A 21,454-nucleotide genomic window follows, 5' to 3' on the forward strand; every position below is an offset into this window, starting at 1 on the left:
TCCAGGACAAAGTTAGACAGTCCCAATGTTTGCCCTTTTCAAAATTCAGGTAGCCAAGTAAGCTCTCTTTTTGAGGTGGTAGGGCAGAGTGAATAACATTCTGGACTTGTAGTTAGGAACCCAGAGTTTAAATCTGGTCTTAGATACTTGCAAGCTGTATGACCCTGGGTAATTCACTTGACCTCTCTCTTCCTTGGTTTCCTCATCAGTAAAATGAGGACAGTCATAGCAGCACCTACCTCATAGAATTGTTAGGCTCAAGTGAGGTAATATATGGAAAGAAAGTGCTTTGCAAAAGTTAAAGTTTTATAAAATGGTAGCTGTTATAATAATAATTATTATTTTGAAAAATAAATGCGATTAATATGCTAAAATATATTAGAAATTATAAAGCCTTTAATAAATGGCTATTGTAATTCATTATTATTATCATTATTATTATAGGTCTACCATACCATATTCACTCTTCTTATATATTACATTACTGTGTACTTCCTGATGACACCCATTTCAATTTTTCTGATTCAATTTTTGAGGATTTGTTGATGAATTGCAATAAAAGATTGTTTGTATAATGCTTTAGAGTTTACAGAAAACTTTCCTCACAATAGTCCTGTGGAGTTATTGATCCTGTTTTTTGAAATGTGAAATCTAAGACTTACTATGGTGACTTTTAGGTCAAATAGTAATTAAATAACAGAGCTGAATCTAGCTTTCAGGTTTCATAAAAACCAGTTGCCAGTAGTGATACGATCGGAAGTCTAGAGGTGTAAAGCCCCTCAAAAGTCATCTAGTCCAATTGTCTGGTGTTACAGATGAGAAAACTAAGATACAAGGAGGTTAAAAGGTCACAAGTGTCTCAGTCCAGGTTTGCACCTGAATCCTCTGACTCTAAGTCCAGCACTGATTCCATGAAGCCGTGTGCCAGTGGAGGCTGTCTACTTGCTTACACTGCCAAATCTCTAGCCAGGAGCAAAGACAATCTGGGAACCCAAACTGAACAAGAGCCACCTCTTCTATGCATAATTTGTTCCCTGTCTGTGATCTCATTTTTCCTTCTATTGCCCAAGTTCTCTTTCTTTTTCTCCTGTTGCCCAAGCTCTCTTTTCGTCTGTTTCTCCATTTCCCAAATTCTCTTTGCTCCACATCTAAGTATTTGAGGGAACACAGTTAATGCTTCAGAACTCTCCAGACTGATGTTCTTTAGAGCTATAGAAAGCCTCAATTTTACATCTTTCCATCTTGGTTTCCTTTTTGTAAAATCCTATTAATTACTAGGTAATGGTATCATAGCAAAAAAAAAAAAAAAGAAAAAAAAAAGAAAAGAAAACCTCATTCAAGTGTTTGTCCTAACTCCACATTTGCCAAATTCAAACAATATTAACTGAGATCTAAATTGGCACCAGTGCTAGGAAGCATTTCCATAAAGCTATTTTTGAGTAAAGCAGACTCCTTTCTTGGAGCAGTCATACTCAAATTCAGCTTTTGTCTTCAGAGTTCAGTTTCCCAGATCCTTTGTCCTTGAACATATGCATACCTCGCTCCAGAAAGTTATTTTTTTCTTCTTTCCAATTCATTTACTTGTTCTCTAAAGAGAAAAACAGTAACATAAATCTAGTTACAGTTTCTGCTTTTTTTTCCTTTATCTACTGTGATTTTTATCTGTTTTGGAAAAAAAAAAACTGCCAACAACAAATCACATCCTAGGATTTATTCTGTAGCTTCCCTGCTCTCTGCCTCACCCCCTCCTGTATGAATAAAGGGGTTTTCTCCAGCAGAACTGTTCAGTGTCCTGAAATACCTTTGTAGTAAGGCTTTCTAGTTTGATGGTTGGGGCAAGGCCAAAGGAAGAAAGATGGTGTGGCGTGAAGACAGGAGAAGGTCAGGATTGCTGAAGGAGACTTTGGAGCATATCATTATTCCAAATGTTATAGGGTTTTTGACAAGATTCCTTAGGCTAGCCAAAATTAAGGACAGAGGTAAACACTGTACACAGTGTGGGTAGGCTTTTTTGAAAATAGTTAGCACATGTATAATTATTATAATGACAAGATTTGGCCCTGAAAAAGAGATGAGAAAATGGACCATCCTCCCTTCTTCACAGAGGTAGGGGACTGTATGGTAGAACATCACATACACTATCACACTCAATTGGTTTGTTAGTTTTGCTAAGCAGTTATTTTTTCCCTTTCTACTCTAATCTTTTGAAATGGATATTTGGAAAGGAAAGTAATGGGAAATAAGTATCACTTTTTTAATTCCCTAAAAGAAGGAAAGAAAATAGCATGTGTAATATACTGACCTAATCTCCTTTTCCTAGTAAGGAGAAGAAAGCTTAAGCCAAGTCAACTCATAATCAAAAACTGAGGCAAAAATTGAATCTCATGTAATAAAATCTAACCAGTCCTCATCAGGTATCACTGACACTTCAGATAGGCTTAGGCACAAATTTAGCTTCCTCTATTCTGGTCACAAAGGCTATTTTCTCTGAGTTTTCTAAAACTAAGACTTTGGATCTGCCCAAAGAAGGGTAAGTAGGATCAGACTAATTCTGTGAATGATTTCTTCTGAGTTTCATTTTATAGCATTTATGTCTTTTTGTATGTGGGTTCTCTGGCCATTTACTATTCTATATCCACTCTTCTTTTCTCCAAATCATGGACTCACAGAACAAATGTTCTCCTCTACCTCCATTGCCCGCTGGTAGACTCTGTCACTCTCATAGCCCCTCATCTTAGGCTGGTGACCTTGACGAAGCTAAGTCATTGAGTAGTCACCCTGTGCTCACCATTGCTCATCATGGCCTAACCTTACTCGCATTTCCATATTGCCTCAGGAGCAGTTTGTGTCTCTTCCCATATTATACTAAGCTTCTATTCAAGATGAACACCCACTTTCGTGGGGAAGGCAGGCCTATGGGGATGGGTTTTCTTTTGGCATTTGGGAACTGTTGGATTATTTATTTTATCATGTTCTTCTCCCCAGTAGCATGTAGCAGTATTTTAATTTCATTGTCAAAAGATGAAAGACGTGGGAGTTTGTTTTAGTTTTGATTGCCCTGTCGCTGAAATTGAATGAAGCCCGAATATATTTAAGCTCTTCCTGCACTGGCAGATGAGATTTCAATGAATCTTCATTAAAGCCTAGCATTTCAAGGCTGCATTTCATTGAACAATGTCTTATCAGCCATGGCAGAGATGTTTCCTTCCTTCAAACTACTTCTTGCTGATACAACGAGCCTGGAAATCATGGGCAAGGCTCAGGGGATGGTCAGTAATAACAACAGCAGCCAGAGGAACAACACCAGTAATAATGCCTTGCACTTGTATAATGCTTTGCCATTGACAAAGTACATTCACTTGTTATCTTGTTTAAGTATTGGCAATAATAACCAGGTGAGGATGGCAGGCCACATATCACTATCCCCATTAAACAAATGAGAAAATCAGGGTTGAGAAGGCTTAGAGATTTACTGTGGCTAGCAAGGAAAAGAGATGGAGATAGGGTCTTGATCTTTAAGTTCTCAATGCAGAGCTCATTCCACAACTCCATAGTCAACCAGAAAAAAAGCGCATTCATTGAGCACTTACTGCCTGCTAGGCACTGGAGATAAAAAGAAAAAAAAAACTCAAACAGTATCTTTTCTTACAGAGTTTATGTTTTATCAGGGGAAACAGTGTGTATGTATGTGTACATATACATAGATATAGATGTAGATATATATAATATATACATATATGTGTGTATATATATATATATATATATATATATATATATGGAGAGAGAGAGAGAGAGAGAGAGAGAGAGAGAGAGAGAGAGAGAGAGAGAGAGAGAGAATAAATATAGGGATAGGAACTGGACCCTATGATTGATTTGGGAGACTCTTAGGTCTGAGTTTCCCAATTAAATTACGAACTCCTTGAGAGCAGGGACTTTTTTATTGCTCTTCCTCCACCTTCTTTATATTCTTAGCCTTTATCACAGAACCTGGCATGTAGTAGGTACTGCATACATGCTGTTTGATGGACTGATTGGCTGACCTTCCCTGCAACCTATCATAATGAGAATGGGGTGGATCAGAAAAAAATTTCTTGTAAAAGGTGATGCCTGAGTTGAGTCTTGAAGGAAATGAGTATCGTATAAAGCAAAAGGGAGAAGGGAGAACATTTCAGGCATGGGGGATAGCAGTGGAAGGGCATAGATATAGGAGATGGAGTACTATAATTTCAAGTCAAATCAAGTCAAGTCAATTAGTTTTTATCTAGTGGCCACTGTCTGTCAGGCACTGTCCTGAACTTCGAGGATACAAAGAAAGACTCCTCTGCTCCAAAAATAAATCGATAGATAAACAAATAAATAAATGATCTAGTCTTCTCCTCAAAAGGAGTTTACATGTCACCATTTCCAAAAGGAGTTTGCAGTCTAATGAGGGAGACAACATGTGAACAACTATGAAGAAAAGAAGCTATACAGAGGATTCATTTGGTGATGATATTACAGGGAAGGCATGAGCTTTCAAGGGAATCGGGAAAAGCTTCTTGCCGGAGGTGGGATTTTAACTGAGACTGGAGGAGTCAGGGTGGCAAATAGCTGTGTGCTTTCAAAGTTCTAGTTACTCTACTTAATCCTTTTATCTCCCTTCCCAAAAACATACTTGCTCACATACACACACACACACACACACACACAACCACTCACATGCAGAAACAGTAGATGAAAATTAATGAATATCATTTATCACTCTTATTAGGATAACTGCCTTCAATGCCTTAAAAATTATAGTCCCAAGCTGATAACATTGTCCACACTAACTAGAATATTTACTCAAAAAGCAGCATTTATGTAAATTTGTTACATGACAGTGATATATTTGAGACAGATAATCAACAGATAACTTCATAAGAGAAGGGTGTAAAATAAATGTTGCACTTGAAACATGTAAAAATAAAATTGCCCACCCATATTTTGGAGTATATAATTAGGAACCATATGTCTTTTCTTTGTTTTTCTTTGTTGATGACTTCATTGCTTAAATTTTCCCTCTACCAATAGGGACTACAACCAGAATCCTAGAATCTCCAGCACAGGACCTCAAGGACTAGCTATTTCAGCCTGTGCCTGACTAAGGATCACATCTACAACATACCTAACAAGTAGTCATCCAACCTTCACTAATGTAGAGAATTTACGTATTTCTAAGACTTGTTATCAATATATCTGTACCCTATGAGAGGTACCCTAGGTTGGGGACTACTGCTTATGTATGGGAAAAGGGGTTTGCAATTAAATATGTAACCTGGCTAATAATATGCTGAGGCCAACAAATATAGGAACTGCTGATCTTGGAGGTTAAAGATAATTGCTGAACCTTGGGGGCTAAATATAATGTACTGAGGATTAGCCTGCCGTAAACCATGAAGGTAAAGAGGAGGCTCTCATGTTTGTGAGTCACTAAGACATCTGAGAAGGGAGGAACCAAACCCATTATGGAGAAAATGTTGCTCCAGAGACCATTTGCAAGGTGACTGAACTCTAAAAAGAAGAAGCGGACCCAGATGCTACCACCTGAGTATTGAATCATCAGCATAAAAGAATTAGCCAGGTCACCTGGTGAGCTGAAGATGAACCCAGATAGAGATGCACAGGCCCATTTGAGTTCTTACCCTAGCAAGAAACTAATCATGATTGTGGCATCCATAGAGCCATTGAAATTGCTATATACAGAACTAAAGTGGTCCTTCTGAATTGGAGGTATGAGTGACATTTGGAGAGCAACAAGGAAGAAGTGATGGAGAAGAAAAGGGTTAAAGAATATTTATAATTTATAGATAATGGAACTCAGCAATCCTGTTCTCTAGTAATTTTAGCTAGACTTATGTACCATAGACTCATGACAATAGGAGGAATGTGGACAGTGCTAGGAAGCCTGGACTAGGCATGCACATCAGGATCATTCCCTGTACCATATATCAGGACCTATTTAGGCTCCATAATGTACTTGGATGAATCCAGATTTTCTCTAAGATACTCTGAAATATGAATTGACTCAACAAAGCTAAAGAGAATGAGAACCTAACATTTGAGATAATCATGATTAAGGTGATCTAAAAATAGATTCTTTCTTTTTAGATAACTGCAGGTGGATGGTTCAAGACCCACTAGCCATACTATAGCAATCTACTGTCTCACTATACCCACATGAAGGAAATTATTTTTTGAGAGAAGTCGCAGTGCATTCAACAAATTTAATTCAAATCTCCAAACTTGTATGAAATATCAACTATTTCCAAGGTATATGAGATACAGTGTGGCAGATTGGACAGAGAGTTGCCATCACAGTCAATAAGATATGCGTTTAGATCCCTCCTCTGACCGAGGCTGACTGTGTGGACCTGAGCAAGCCCTTGAATTTGGAGACTTAGTTGGCCCAGGCAGCTCTCTAAGACTTTAAATTGTAGACTGTGTGTTTGATCTAAATATTTTAAAAATTATTTCATTTTTATTTTATGAAATAAAACAAACATTTCCATAACATAGTATAGGGGGGAAAAGATGATTGCACATGAAACTGCATATTTATTCTATACAACTTGCTATTCCTATTAAATATATAATAAATTATCATGTAAATTTCTTTTTTTCCTCCTCCCTCCCCCACTGCCCAGGAATAACTGATGAGAAACTAGTTTTTAAAAACCTAGATTGATTAAATAATCAATCTAGATTTTGAAGATGATGATAATAACTGACATTTATATAGAATTTACATGCCAGGCACTGAGATAACTCTATAAAGATGGCCGGACTATGGAGGGCTTTGAATGTCAAATTAAAAGGTTTAGATGGTATTCTGTAGGCACAGAGTAGTCATTAAATATCAAATACAGGTAAAAACTACAACTCAGGGGCAGCTAGGTGGCACAGTGAGTAGAGCACCAGCCCTGGAGTCAGGAGTACCTGAGTTCAAATCCGGCCTCAGACACTTGACACATTTACTAGCTGTGTGACCTTGGGCAAGTCACTTAACCCCTGCCTTCCCCCCTGCAAAAAAAAAAAAAAAAACTGCAACTCAGTGTTTAAAAGAATTAACAGTATTATAGAAATGGAGTTGTAATGACTTGGAGAAAACATCTGACTCAACCCCTTCCCTTCAGTTAGGTCAGTGTTTAAACCAGTAATTCCCAAACACAATTGGACTTGCAAAACCTAACTTTTATGCACCTGATTATACCTTTTCCAACCCTAATTTTTTAAATGAAGTTAAAATTAAATCAAATTACTCTCAATATTTTAAAAACATTTTTAAATTGCTTCTGAAGACAGAGATACTCTGAGGTATGTCAAGTGAAGGATGCACATCAATTCCCTAAGCTATCTAGCAGAGATGTTTTCTATTCCTTGTTCTTGTTTTTCTCCCTTTTTAGAGATCAATATTGATTGGGACTTTACAACATCCTTTGGGATGAGAGTTAATTATTTAACCCAGTCCCACAGCCAATGTGTGTGTGGGGTAGAATTTAAACTCAGTCAGTTTTTCTGATTTGGGGGCTAACTCTATTGACTATACCACAATGCTCCATATATGTGTTGTCAATCAGTTGTTTAGTCATGACTGACCCTTTGTGACCTAGTTCACCACAGCTTGCCAGGCCTTTCCATCCTCTACTCTCTCCCAAAGTCAAAACTATCCATGGTGTTTTCTTTATAAAAATACTGAAATGGTTTGCCATTTCCTTCTCTAGTGGATCATCTTTTGTCAGAGCTCTTACCATTTTGGGTAACACTACACAGCATTGCTCTTGGTTAACCCTATATGGCATAGCTCATAGTTTCATTGAGCTATGCAAGCCCCTCTACCAAAACAAGATAGCGTATGTTAAGTATATTGTTTTGTCAAATCTCTGACTTCTCTCCTGACTTCCAAAGGTTTACACCTGTAAAATGGCATGTTTGTCTTAAAAGCTCAACTTTGCCTAGAGCTCAAAATGTATTCCTCTCCTCATATTTTACTCACTTCATTGATAATGAGGAGAGAGGGAAGTCATATTAATGGCTGCTCCGTCACCTCTGATTAAAAGTAGGCAAAACAAATGAATGAAGATGTTTCCTGATGTTCTCTTTCACTGTACTGTCTTTAAACAGATTGACTTACCTAATTTGAGGGAATGTTGGTTTACCATTTGTGGTTCTTATGTAGACATTAATCACTATAATTAAAATGTGATAGCATCTGGATGTTAAGCACACAGATGGAATGCATTACTATTGAAGACAAAAGGAAAAAAAAAAACATTTGTTTTCTTCTGTGGCCTCCCTTCCCTCTCATCTTCCTGACCCTATGATATGATTCAGACTCAAATTGAATCTTTTGTTTATCTGAGCAGACAAAAGAGTAATATTTTTTTAAATTTTTTGACAATTCTTTTACCAAGAATCTCTAAATTTAATAACCTTAATTGTGTTCATATTTGTGGGGAGCAATATTGATGTAGAGCAAAGGGAGAATCTTATGTCTTCCTTTTCTTTTTCTTTATGAAATCTGCTTCAGAGTACCTAGCCACCATGGTGATAGGTATCTGAAAAATGGGTTAGGGAGACTAATTTCATTCTTCTCCTCATTGGAAGAAAGTGCTGATTGGTGTAGTTATTAGATCCTGAAGCCTTTGCTTACTGTGGCTTTTAAGCAGAGTCCATTTATTGTATGAGACAGGATGAGTGAATAAAGTCTTATACTGTCATTTTTACAAAGTTGGGCTTTCTGGGAATAGATAGCTTCATGCCACACTTCCCCTGCTTCATAAATGGTCTCTCAGTATCTTTTCTCATGTGTAGTTTCCCAAGATTGCACAATGAGTTGTTAAATAAAAGGGTGTTAACTTTTCCACAGGAGTATAGATTTAGAAATTGAAAGGATCTTGGGGGTCATTTAATCCAAACCCCTTATTTTGAAGATGCAGAACCCATGGCCCAGAAAAGTTAAGTAACTTAGCCCAACGTCACACAAGAAACAAGTGACAGAGCGTGGATTCACAAGATCTCATGGATCTAGCATTAGAAGTGTTCTGAGAGGCCATTTAATGTATCATAATTTTACAAATTAGATAACTGAGGCCCAGTGTAGTAAAGAGATTTGTGCAGGGTCGCACTGGCAATAATAACTATAAAAAAACAACATTTGAATCTTGTGCTACCTCCAAGGCATGAATATTGACATCGGATCTGGAGTCAAGATTTAGATAAGAATAACTTTTTGCCAACTTTTTGGCAAAATTAAGACTATAACCCACTTTCCTCACTTATTTGAATGACTTTGGAAAATGTCACTGAGCCACATTTTGGAGAGTTTATTCATTGGTAAGTTAATAGGTCCCTGAGGTTCTAGCTTGAGGTGTTTCATTTGTAATCACACCTGTTTAAATTTCCTGTAGATTCATTAGCCACAAGTTAAACCTTCAACTTCAGCCAGTTTTCTCACAGATGTATACCATTGGTCACCAGGGGGGAACAATGAGAGTAGAGATGCCCTAACATGACTCATCTCCTCACTTGGAAAAGTACTGTCATATTTGTATGGAAAGAGCAATACGTTATTATGTAGAGATTATAGCATCTGGCCTTTAATTTCATCATGTGTAAAATGGAGAGGGATACTTTTAACTGTAATATTCTGGGATTTTTTGATACCTGAGCCCCCAGGATCTTGGGCCGAAAGTTGTCTCAAAAGAAATGCATGGACAGGATGGGGTGGTGAGGGTGATACGGACTGGAATTGCAAAAAGCCATTAAAAATCATTTTTTGATTGGGTTCTCTACTTCTCCTTGCATCTGGATACAGAGATCGTGTGTGTATGTGTGTGTTGTGTATGTGTGTCCTAGACATAGATAAAAAAGAGCTTTATATGTAAGTTAATTTTAATTCCCAAGGAAAGAGAGTACAGTTGGACATTTGAAGGAGCCACAAATGGAGTACCCAAGAAAACTCAAGACATTTTTTAAGGAGACAATCAGACAAACATAATGGCTCTCCTAGATGAGAAAGGGGCAGTTCTAATTGCTCTTTGCTCTCTATTAATCTTGGTTTGGTGTTTGTACCTCATGGCTTAATTTTTAGTGGAAATATCATAGGACTGAGACTCAAGACACTTCCAGTGTTAGGTTAGTCGTGAACTGACGGTATGATGTGGAAGCAAATTAAACTACTCTTAAAAGCTTGTTCTTTCATCTGCCAAACATGAGTAATTGCATCTATCCTATCTGTGCCTCAGAAAAGATTATTAGGATCTCACTAGGTGATGCACATGTAAATGCTCTGAAAAGTTTAGGGTCAGAGATGGCAGACTATGCATGTGGACCATTGTATATTGTATTAAACTTGTTTAATGTGTTGGTTAGTTTTCCTGAATTGTTTTTCTTTCTTCTTTGTTCTAGGACAGGGGTGCTTACAAACCTTTCAGTTTCTCAGTCCCCTTAGGAATTCTGGTGAAGCCTATGGGCCCCTTCTCAGAATAATGTTTTAATGTATAAAATAAAGCATATAGTCTTATGAGAGAAATCAAGTTATTTTTTTTAAAGTTTATGAATCCCTGTTTAAGAATTCCCAAGTGAGAGAATTAGTAAAGGACACATTGGGAGATGTGAGTGATACAAAAATAAACTATATTATTGAAATTTCTTTTTAAAAAGAAATAAAAGCATAGTGTGTTTTATGAAAAAAAAGATACATCCCATAGTGAAAAGACATTTGGACTAGGAGTCAGGCAACCTGGATTCTAATTCTGACTCCACTGATAAATAGGTGAAGGATCTAGGACATAGGTATAGGAACTTAAAGAAACCATTTTTGTCTCTATACCTCATATGCAAAATTAGAGACTTTAAATTAATACTTATCCACTTCCTTTTCGGGGACTTCAGCATCTTCCCAACTCCATAATTTGGGGACAAGAATGGTCCGTATTGTCCATTCTTATAAATATTTCATCTCTGTATACTTTCTCCTTCATAATTTCATTCACTCTCAGTTTTAATTTGCCACATTTAAGCAGGTTTCTGGATCAATACCTCTAGTTGTGTCCTACTGCATTTCACAGCATAATCATCATAGATTTTATGCCAATTTTTTTTGCAAAAAAGTGGGGTATGACCATTATGTGAAGCCTTTTTGTAAAAAATTGTGCTGGTACTACTTAAAAATCATTCATTATTAAACTCTTTTTGGTGCGAGATTAGGATGCATGGAATATTTATGAATACATGTTAAAAGGGGGAAGATGCAAGTCTTACCACATCATGTGACTTACTCATGGTGGCTTCACCTGACTGCCAGCTTCCCTTGCACCTATGGCTCTTCATTGGGTTGAATAACAATACCATTAGTACTGCAGAGCTCTAAACAAACCAAGCAAGTATGTTTTCGGAAATGTACTGACAGTGCATGTGTGCTGAGAATTCTAGGCTCGCAGCTCACAATGCACAAGAGATAAATGCATATCCATATGCCACTGGTGAATACATTGCTGCTCTGTTTACCTGTTAAGCAGCAAGAAGATCAGAATTATATCACATGACATTACATGATGGAAGGTTGTAAACCAAACTAAAAAAAACCTACAACGCAGGGTGCAATGATTATGCAGTGAAATATGGTATCTACTGAGCTCCAGAGTCCTTTATTCATACCTTCCTATAGGTGACACTTCAAACTCAATACATCTAAAACAGAGCTCATTGTCTTTATAAGCTACCTCTTTCTTCCTTCTGACTTAACTCTTTCTGCCTTTACATCATGGGTTCTTGAATGTCTATTGCTTTGTGGTTAACTTTGACTCTTCCCTCTCCCTCACTCCTTTTCTGAGTTCCCAGGTGCTCTCAATTCCAGCTCCCTAATATCTTTCATGTAGATCAACTTCTCATTGCACTCCCTCTGCCCCCAGCCTCCTTTCAATGGTGAGAAGCTCCTCACCAGCAGAGACTGCTTTTTTCCTTTTTTCCCTAGCACCTTGCCCAGTGCTTGGGCACATAGTAGCTGCTTAATAAATACATACTGACTGATTACTTTAGGCCCTCATTACCTGCTTTTTAGACCATTTAAATAGCAGACATAGCCATTCTTTGTCACTACTAGAACAAGCTCTCTTAATATACAAGGTGTTCCTAAAGTCTGGACACACAGGCAAAAATGCATATTTTCAAGAAATGAAATGAATGAAATTTTCAACAATATTTTATTTAATTGGCATATTGACAAATAACATCTTCAATATAATTTCCATCATTTGTGATGCAAGATTCATGTGAAATCAATGCAATAACTGCACATTGCCATCAATTTTAGCACATCCACTCTTTATATGTTCAACCATGTGTTGCATCTGTGATTTTCATTGAGCACACCTCCTTTAGCATACCCCAGAAAAAGAAGTCAAGGGGCCAAGGTCTGTTAATATTCCAAAGATTTCAAAATATGCATTTTTACCTATGTGTCCAGACTTTGAGGACACCTTGTATAAATCTAAATCACATGAATCTAGTCATATTACTCCTCTGTCTCAGTGGCTTCTTAATGCTTAGTGACTGACCTTGGTAGCACTTATCCTCTCTCCGAAATCCTCCCCTTTTGCATGTAGGCCAAGGTCATGTGATAGTTTCAACTTTATAGTACATGGATGATAGAACTTTAAAATAATAGTTTCACATTTATATAGTGCTATGAGATCTATACAGTGCTTTCCTCACAACCAAGGAATCAGTACATTTGTCTTTATCTTCACTTCACGTACAAGGAAACTGAGGCTTGTTGGAAACCATGAAGTCCAATCCCCTCATTTTATATAGAAGGCAATTGAGGATCAGAGAAAACAAGCAAAGTCACATTGATAAATAGTGCCTTTGAAAGACTGATCAAAACTTATGTTGCTGCAGTGACTAATCATGGCTTCAGAAGACTGATAAGGAAGTCTGCTTCCCACCTTTTAACAGAGATGTGATGTACTGAAGTTGCAGAAGGAGACGTCTACTTTCAGACATAGACAATGTATTGATTCATTTTACTTGGCTATATTTATTTGTTAGAAGTGAAGCCTTATGTTTTGGGTAAAAATATAGGGTGGGGGGAGTTGGTGGATACTGGTAATGATGCAAAAAAGAGGGAAAATGATGTCAATGAGACATTTATAAAAATAGAAAAGAAGAGAAGAAATTTTAGAAGAGGACACTGACAAGAACAGTTTTGTTACTGTTACATTTAATTTATTATATATTTTTATAAAAACAAACTATATATAGTAGAAATTTATTATTTCATAAAAAATTTTCTCTTTATTTTTTGTATATTGAATTATTCATGTTAGCTAAGTTCAGAATAAAAAATGAAAACTTTAAAAATATATATTAAAAAGAAAATAAGAGAGGTGAGATTTGATCCTCTGCCTAAATCCATTGCTCTTTATGCTCTACCATGAATGGAATGAAAAGAAAAAAAGAAAAAGAAGGAGAATATTAAAAAGAAGAGGGGAATGGGGAAAAGGGAAAGGGAGACAATGGCAGAAAGACAGGTTTCAGTTCTGAATGTTAAAAAAAGCACAATAATTAAGTTGTTCAAAATTGAATAGGCCACATCAAAAGTAGAGTTCCCTATCACTGGACGTCTTCAAATGAGCATGGAATGAACACTTATTGAGGCAGTTGTAGAAGACATCCTATTTGGAAACAATTTAGACTGTGGGGTCTGTGTTATCCCTTCCAGCTCTGAGATTCTATGAGACTATTTAATTAGGGAGATCTCACTCTCCAACCACTGAGGAAAATGAGCCTTTGTGCAGATAACGGCAGCTCTTAAAATAAGGTCTTTATCTCAAGTTCCAAATGAGGGCATTAAGCCAGTTAGCTGAGGCTCAGAAAGGATGGCCTGGAAAACACTGAGTAAGAGGAGAGGCAAGCCAAAATTGGTGAGAAAAAGAAAGATCAGAAATATAACAGTGAAATGAGAGGGAAAAAATTGGTTTGTTGAAAAGAATGTCCAGTACTCATAGAGCCATATTTTTTTAAATGTCAAACAATATCAACTTCACAGAGATGGTAAATGATGCATTGTGTGAGGCACGCATGATGAAGACTTGCAGCTGGGGGAGCTTTTTATACTCTCGCATCCTTCCTCCTGTTATTCACATCTTAAGAAATCATGGTTCTGATCAAAATGATGGCAGTACCTAAGAATGATAAAAATGGCAACAGAACTCAGCTATGCTATGAAATGACCTGGAAACCACACAAGGGAAGGTCTGATTCATTAGGAATATTATTTTTACTAATGTTTGATTAGATATTTTTGAATTTTTAATGTGCATTTTCAGCATTAAAATCTACAGTGTTTTGGGAGATGGGGTTGAGAAATTTCATAAATATCAACTGAATAAACATTGATCCATTAAAGAAAATATCTTGTCTAATTTCAGGTTACTTCAGATATTTAGGAGATGTTAAGGCCATTTAAGTGTGGCTTTCCATAATAGCGGCATGTATGTATATGTATGCATGTACATATGTATGTATGTGTCTGTATATATGTGTATGCATGTGTATGCACACATAAACATATTTGTGTATATAGCATTTAAAAGTTTGCAAAACACCTTACAAACACAATTGCACACAGAGGATTTAAGTGCTTCCTATGTGGCAGGCATATGAAACTATAATTTTAGGAAGGTTTGAAAAATACTATATATGCACTATCTCATTTGACCTCCATAACACCCTAGTGAAGGGGGCAGGCTAGCTAGATATCATTATTCATATTTTACAGACTAGGAAACTTAAACTGAGAGGAGTTGAGTGGCTAGTCCCAGGCCACACAGCTAGTGATTGGCTGGGAATTTAAGCCCATGTATTCAAGGTCAGTAATTCTACTTACTGTTACCACTTTTTTTTTTTCCATAGGCATCTACTTACCATGCTTGATGAAATACAAACCATCATGTAAATGAGTATCTATTTAGATGTAATGTAATTTTCAGCGTAGCCCATATGTTTTTATTAAGTTACCAAATAAGATCATTTACATATGATTAGTATTTGTCACAAAGGGTACCTACCACTTGATTGAACAAATAAAGGGGTAAATGAAGAAAGTATAGAGGACTGAACAAAGCATGGTAAGAGTATGAAGGTTGATTTGTATTGTTGTTTGGTTAATTTGACAGTGGGATGCAATCAGTAGGCTATGGAGAAAAGAGAAATCCTACTAAAGCATGAAATATAGTTTATATGTTCTAGCATAATATTACATATCTACTCAAGATGCAGAACACATATTTCCCATAAAATAATGACCATACACACAAATGAAGTTCTGCACGGGATTACATTGTAAACACTTTTTTTTTCTCTCTCTTCGATCTATATACAATCTACCTAGCCCTCAAGATCAAGCTTAAGTCCCATCTCTTGATAGACATTTTGGCACAGTAGCTGGAATTCTAGACTTGGAGTCTGAAGGAGCTTGATTAGACTTTGTCTCAAATATTTATTTGCAGGGGGATTATAATCAAGTCATTAAGCTCTCCATGCCTGTCTTCCCCAAAATGGGCATAATAACAACTACTTCTCCAGGTGGTTGAGCATTAAATGGAACAATATATGGGCAACACTTTTCAAATCGTTGTCAGATCGTCAATTTAGAACATAAAGACACAAAAGCCATCTATTCTAAAACTTCCATGTGAATTGACCAGAGTCATTCAGATAGTGAGGGACAGAAAATGATTTGAATCTAAGTCTTTTGACTCCAAAGCCAGTGTTTTATTGTTCTGGAATATAATATCTTTAGGTATTAAATAAACATGAGTTATTTGTACATTTTTTTTTTTACATTTTTCATTCAGGACATTTATTTTAACAGTTGAGTCCTTAATATGAACTAGATCCTGCAACAGCTGCTTTCTTAGATTTGGGTGTTGTTCCTTCACGGAATCCATTCCTGAATAGGCAATAGACAATTTTTAGGTGCCTCATCCGACCAGTACCAGTGGTGTTGCGCCGCTTAGCTTTTGCTTTCCAATTATACTTTCTCTTGCATTTAGCAGGATATCCACATTTGCCACATGTTGACTTCTGAAGATGGTATGCCTTAGAACCACAAAGGTGGCACAAAGTGTGCATCTTGCTCTGGTGCTTACCAAATGAAGATATCCCCTTCGTCATCTTCCTCCAGTTGCCAGGACCAAAGAGCTGTACACATTTTTTCAATGTCTAGTCCAACTACTTCAGCTCATAGCAGTCTCCCCTATTTCTGAAGCCCTAGCACTTTCTCTTCGTATTTCCCATTTTGTTATATAATATACTGCTTTACATCACTACTTGCTTGTTTCTGTCATAGTGGATAGAAAGCTGGCCTTGGAATTGGGAAGACCATATAGCTCAAATCATGCCTTTCTCACGTACTGGCTGGGTGACCCTGAGAAAGTCACTTGAATTCTCAGTACTCTGGGAAATATTTTAAGACTTTAAACTTTAATGGCAAAGAAGGAACAAACCAGGAGTTCCCTATGCCATTAAATTTGCAGAATTTTTTTTCTACTGATTTCTTAAGAAGATGGAATCTATCTGATAGAAAAGTCTGTATTTGTAATTCTAAATTTTAGGCTTTCTCCTCTTAAAGTCATGGCTAGTAATTCTAGTAACCAGGTCAAAGAGCTTGAAAGCCACTCTTAAATTCAGTTTTTAAAACACATTCCTTATTCTTCTCCCTTTGCTACTAAATTCTAATAACCAAAAGGGAAAACTCAACTTAGAGTTGAAAAATCATTTTTATGGTTAATGTCTCCAGACTCTGATTCCTGAATCCACAACATATTGGAAAAGTATGAGTCATTTTGCCTGTTTTACCACCTCCATTTGCAAGGAACTCACTCCCTCCTTCTACTTTTGGACACCTCTAAGTGTTAGGAAATTATTAAAAATATCAATCAAAAACCAACCTCTTTGGAACTTCTACTCATTGTTACTAAGTATAACATTTTCATTTCCTTCTGCTATTCCTCATATTAGATGATTTCAAGTTCCCTTACTATGCTTGTTGCCCTCCCATGGATATGTCCCAGTTTAACAATGCCCCAAAGTGGGACCCAGATTTAATCCCAATACTTCAAGTGTGATTTGAGAAGTGCAGAGTATAATGGATGGTATTATTACTTCACTTGATCTGGGCACTATATTTCTATTTACAAAGCCTAAGACCAAATTACCTTTTTAGGCAGAAACCTCATAGTATTTTCCTCCTACTGGGTCAATAGTCAGCTTAAACTCTTGTCTTTTTTTATAAATATATACAGACCACTATCTCACAGTCTCTCTAACCTGCATTTATGTTTTTGATTTTTAACCTACCTGCAGGTCTTTGCATTTGTCATTTAAATGTCATCTTATTAGATTTGCCCAATCATTATAACTTGATGACATCTTTTGGAGCTCTGATTTTATCATCCATTGAATAAGCTACCTCCCTCTGTTTAATGCACCATGCTTTTGTTTATATCTTTTAAAACTAGATTATTTTTCCTTCTTTACTCCCAAATTTTCCTTCCCACTTTTAGCAGATGATTTTTTTCTCCTGATTTCTTAAGAAGATGTGGTCTATGAAAAGGACCTATATGTACAAAAATATTTACAGCAGCTCTTTTTGTGGTGGCCAAGAACTGGAGATTGAGGGAATGCCCATCAATTGGGGAATGGCTGAACAAGTTGTGGTTTATGAATGTAATGGAATACTATTGTGCTATAAGAAATGATCAACAGGTGGACTTCAGAAAAAAACCTGGAAAGACTTATATGAACTGATGCAGAGTGAAGTGAGCAGAACCAGAAGAACATTGTACATAGTAAAAGCCAGTGTGCAATGACTGATTTTGATAGACTTAGCCCTTCTCAGCAATGCAAAGACCTAAAACAATTCCAAAGCACTCATGATGGAAAATGCCATCCACATCCAGAGAAAGAACCATGGAATCTAAATGCAGAGTGAAACAGACTATTTTCTTTTTGTTTGTTTACTTTTTTTCTTTCTCATGGTTTCTCCCATTCATTATAGTTCTTCTATACAACATGACTAATGTGAAAATATGTTCAATAGAAATGTATATGTAGAGCTTATATTAGATTGCAGGCCATTTGGGGGAGAGAGGGGGAAGGGAGAGGGAGAAAATTTTAAACTTCTAGAAGTGAATTTTGAAAACTAAAAATAAGTAAATTAACTAAAAAAGGAGGTGGAGTCTATTTGATAGAAATGTCACTAATTATCATTCAGAACTTTAGGCTTTTTCCTCTCAAAGTCATAGCTAGTAATTCTAGTACCCAAGTCAAACAGCTTGAAAGCCACTCTTAAATTCAGTTTCTTAAAACACCTTGAATTAAATAGAGTGTAGCCTGAATGGATAAATACCAGTGATCATAGGATACAAAGCTTCATGGTAGGAGAGACACTGTACATGGATACCCAGGGGTACAAAGTAAGGCAGTTCCTAGAAAAAGAGGGTTGAGGGTGGAGCCAGCACAGGGAGGAACTCAAATGGAGTGAGCTCAGGCTTACTTTTTCAAATATTGTTTTTCATTTTTTTCTTTTAAAAAATCATTATTTTTAATATTCTTTTAAAATTTTGAATTCCAAATTCTCTTTCTTCCTCCCTCCCACACCTACCCATTTACTGAGAAGGCTAACAAAATGATATCAATTATGCAATAAAGTCATGCAAAATATATTCCCATATTGGCCATATCATAAAAATAAAATAAAGTGAGAAAATTATATTTCAATTTGCATTCAGAATTCATTGGTTCTCTCTTTGGAGGAAGATAACATTCTTTTATCATGAGCCCTTTGGAATTGTCTTGCATAATTGTATTGATCAGAATAGCCAAATCTTTCATATCTGATTATCATGACAACATTGCTGTTACCATGCATGATGATCTTCTGGTTTTTCTTACTTTGTATGAGTTCATATAGCTCTTGCCAGGGTTTGTTTGGTTGGTATTTTTTTACACTTTATTTTTTAAAATTTTATTTATTTATTTAAAATAGTATTTTTTTCTCTATTACATGTCAAAACAATTTTTAGCATTCATTTTTACAAGATCTTAAGTTCCAATTTTTTTCTTCTTCCCTCTCTCCCCTCTGCTCTTCCTAGAATTGTAGGCAATTTGGTATAGGTTATATATGCATTATTACGTAAAACATATTTTCATATTAGTCATAGTTGTGAAAGAAGAAAGAGTTCAAAAGAAAAAAATACCAAAGAGAACAAAGTAAGTGAAAAATATACTTTGATCTGCATTCAGAATTCATCAGTTCTTTATCTGGATGTGTATAGTATTTTCCTTCATGAGTCCTTTGTATTTGTCTTGGACCATTGTGTTGCTGAAAAGAGCTAAGTCATTCATAGTTGATCATTACACAATATTCCTGATGCTACATAGAATGTTTTCCTGCTTATGCTCAGTTGATTTTGCATCAGTTCATACAAGTTTTTCTCAAATCTGCCTTTTCATTTCTCATTGCACAGTAGAATTCTATTACATTCATATACCACAACTTGTTTAGCCATTATCCAGTTAATGGACATCTCCACAATTTCCAATGTTTTGCCACCATGAAAAGGGCTGCTAAAAATATTTTTGAACATGTACATCTTTTTCCCTTTTATGATCTCTTTGGAATACAGACCTAGTGGAGGTATTATTGGATCACAGTTTGGCTGCTTTTTGGACATAATTCCAAATTTCTCTCCAGAATGGTTGGATCAGTTCAGAACTCCACCAACAGTGCATTTGTGTACCTATTTTTCCCACAACCTCTCCAATGTTTATCATTTTCTTTTTTTGTCAAATTAGCCAGTCTGATAGGTGTGAGGTAGTACCTTGTAGTTGTTTTAATTTGCATTTCTCTAATCAATGTTGATTTAGAACACGTATTCATATGCCTATAAATAGCTTTGATTTCTTCATCTAAAAACTGCCTATTGGTATTTTTGACAGTTTATCAATTGGGAAATGGCTTGTTTTCTTATGAATTTGACTCAGTTCCCTATTTTTTTGAGAAATGAGGCCTTTAATGGAGACATTTGCTGTAAAGAGTGTTTTCCAGTTTTCTGCTTTCCTTCTAATCTTGGTTGCATTGGTTTTGTTTGTTCAAAATATTTTCAATTTAATATAATCAAAATCAATTATTTTTCCTTTTGTACTGCTCTCTGTCTCTTATTTGGTCATGAACCTTTAACTCACTTACCTTCCCCTTTAAGAATTTGGATGCTATACCACTTGGTACATATATGTTTAGTCTTGGTACTACTTAATTGCCTATGGTACCTTTTTAGCAAGATGTTGTTTTCTTCCTTATCTCTTTTAATTATGTCTGTTTTTGCTTTTGCTTTGTTTGAGATCAAGATTGCTACCCTGATTTTTTTTACTTCTGCTGAAGCATAATAGTTTCTGCTCCAGCCTCTTACCTTTACTCTCTGTATGTCTCTCTGCTTCAAGTATGTTTCTTATAAAAAACGTATTGCAGGATTCAGGTTTTTGACCCACTCTGCTATCCATTTCTTTTTTATGGGAGAGTTTATCCCACTGACATTCATAGTTATAATTACTAGCTCTGTATTTCCCTCCATCCTATTTTTCCTCCTGTTTGTCCTTGCTCTCTTTTCACCTCTTCCCTCCTCACCAGTGTTTTGCTTTTTCCTACTGCCTCCCCCAATCTGCCCTTTCTTTTGTCAGTTCTCTCTACCTTTATTCAACCTCCTCCCCTCCTACTTTCCTGTCTGGTAAGATAAACTTCTATGTTCAAGTGATTGTATATATTATTCCCTCTTTGAGACAATACTGATGAGAGTAAGGTTCAAGCAATGCCCATCACATCCCCCCATCTTCCCCTCCATTGTAACAGGTTTTTTGCCCCCCTTCATGTGAAATAATTTACCTCATTCCACCTCTCCCTTCTCCCCCCCAGCGTACTCCTCTTTCTCATTCCTTAATTATTTTTTATTTCATTCCCTCAAATTCACCTTATACCCCATACCCTCTGTCTATGTATATTACTTCTAGCTCTACTATTAGTGGTATAATTTTTAAGAATTACAAATATTGCCAGGTAGGGATGTAAACAGTTTAGCTCCATTGAATCCCTTATATTTTCTTTTACCTTTTTAGGCTTCTCTTGGGTCTTGATATTGGAGATCAAGTGCTTTTTTTCAATTCTGGTCTTCTCCTTATAAAAGCTTGGAATCCTTCTATTTCACTGAATAACCATTTTTCCCTCAAAGTGTTATGCTTAATTTCACTGGCTGTGTGACTCTTGGTTGTACTCCTAGCTTCTTTGCCTTCTGAAATATCATTTTCCATGACCTCTGATCCTTTAATGCTACAGCTGTTAAATCCTATATAATCCTGATTGTGGTTCTCCAAT

At 36.3% G+C, this 21,454-nt stretch overlaps 2 protein-coding genes across 9 annotated transcripts in view; one reads left to right on the forward strand and one right to left on the reverse strand.

The window, feature by feature from the left end:
• Positions 1 to 21,454, forward strand: part of NRXN1 (neurexin 1) — a 1,448,730-nt gene that overhangs the window by 301,763 nt on the left and 1,125,513 nt on the right. The gene's annotated exons all lie outside the window — the stretch shown is intronic.
• Positions 15,907 to 16,200, reverse strand: LOC118841291 (60S ribosomal protein L37-like). Its single transcript, XM_036748659.1, has one exon. The coding sequence runs from the start codon at positions 16,198 to 16,200 to the stop codon at positions 15,907 to 15,909; it is 294 nt and encodes a 97-aa protein (XP_036604554.1).

The sequence above is a fragment of the Trichosurus vulpecula genome, chromosome 3 (assembly GCF_011100635.1).
Source record: "Trichosurus vulpecula isolate mTriVul1 chromosome 3, mTriVul1.pri, whole genome shotgun sequence".
Classification (NCBI taxonomy): domain Eukaryota; kingdom Metazoa; phylum Chordata; class Mammalia; order Diprotodontia; family Phalangeridae; genus Trichosurus; species Trichosurus vulpecula.

Excerpts from the sequence above, each read along its gene's own strand:
- LOC118841291 (XM_036748659.1), bottom strand. The coding sequence starts at position 16,200 with ATGACGAAGGGGATATCTTCATTTGGTAAGCACCAGAGCAAGATGCAC.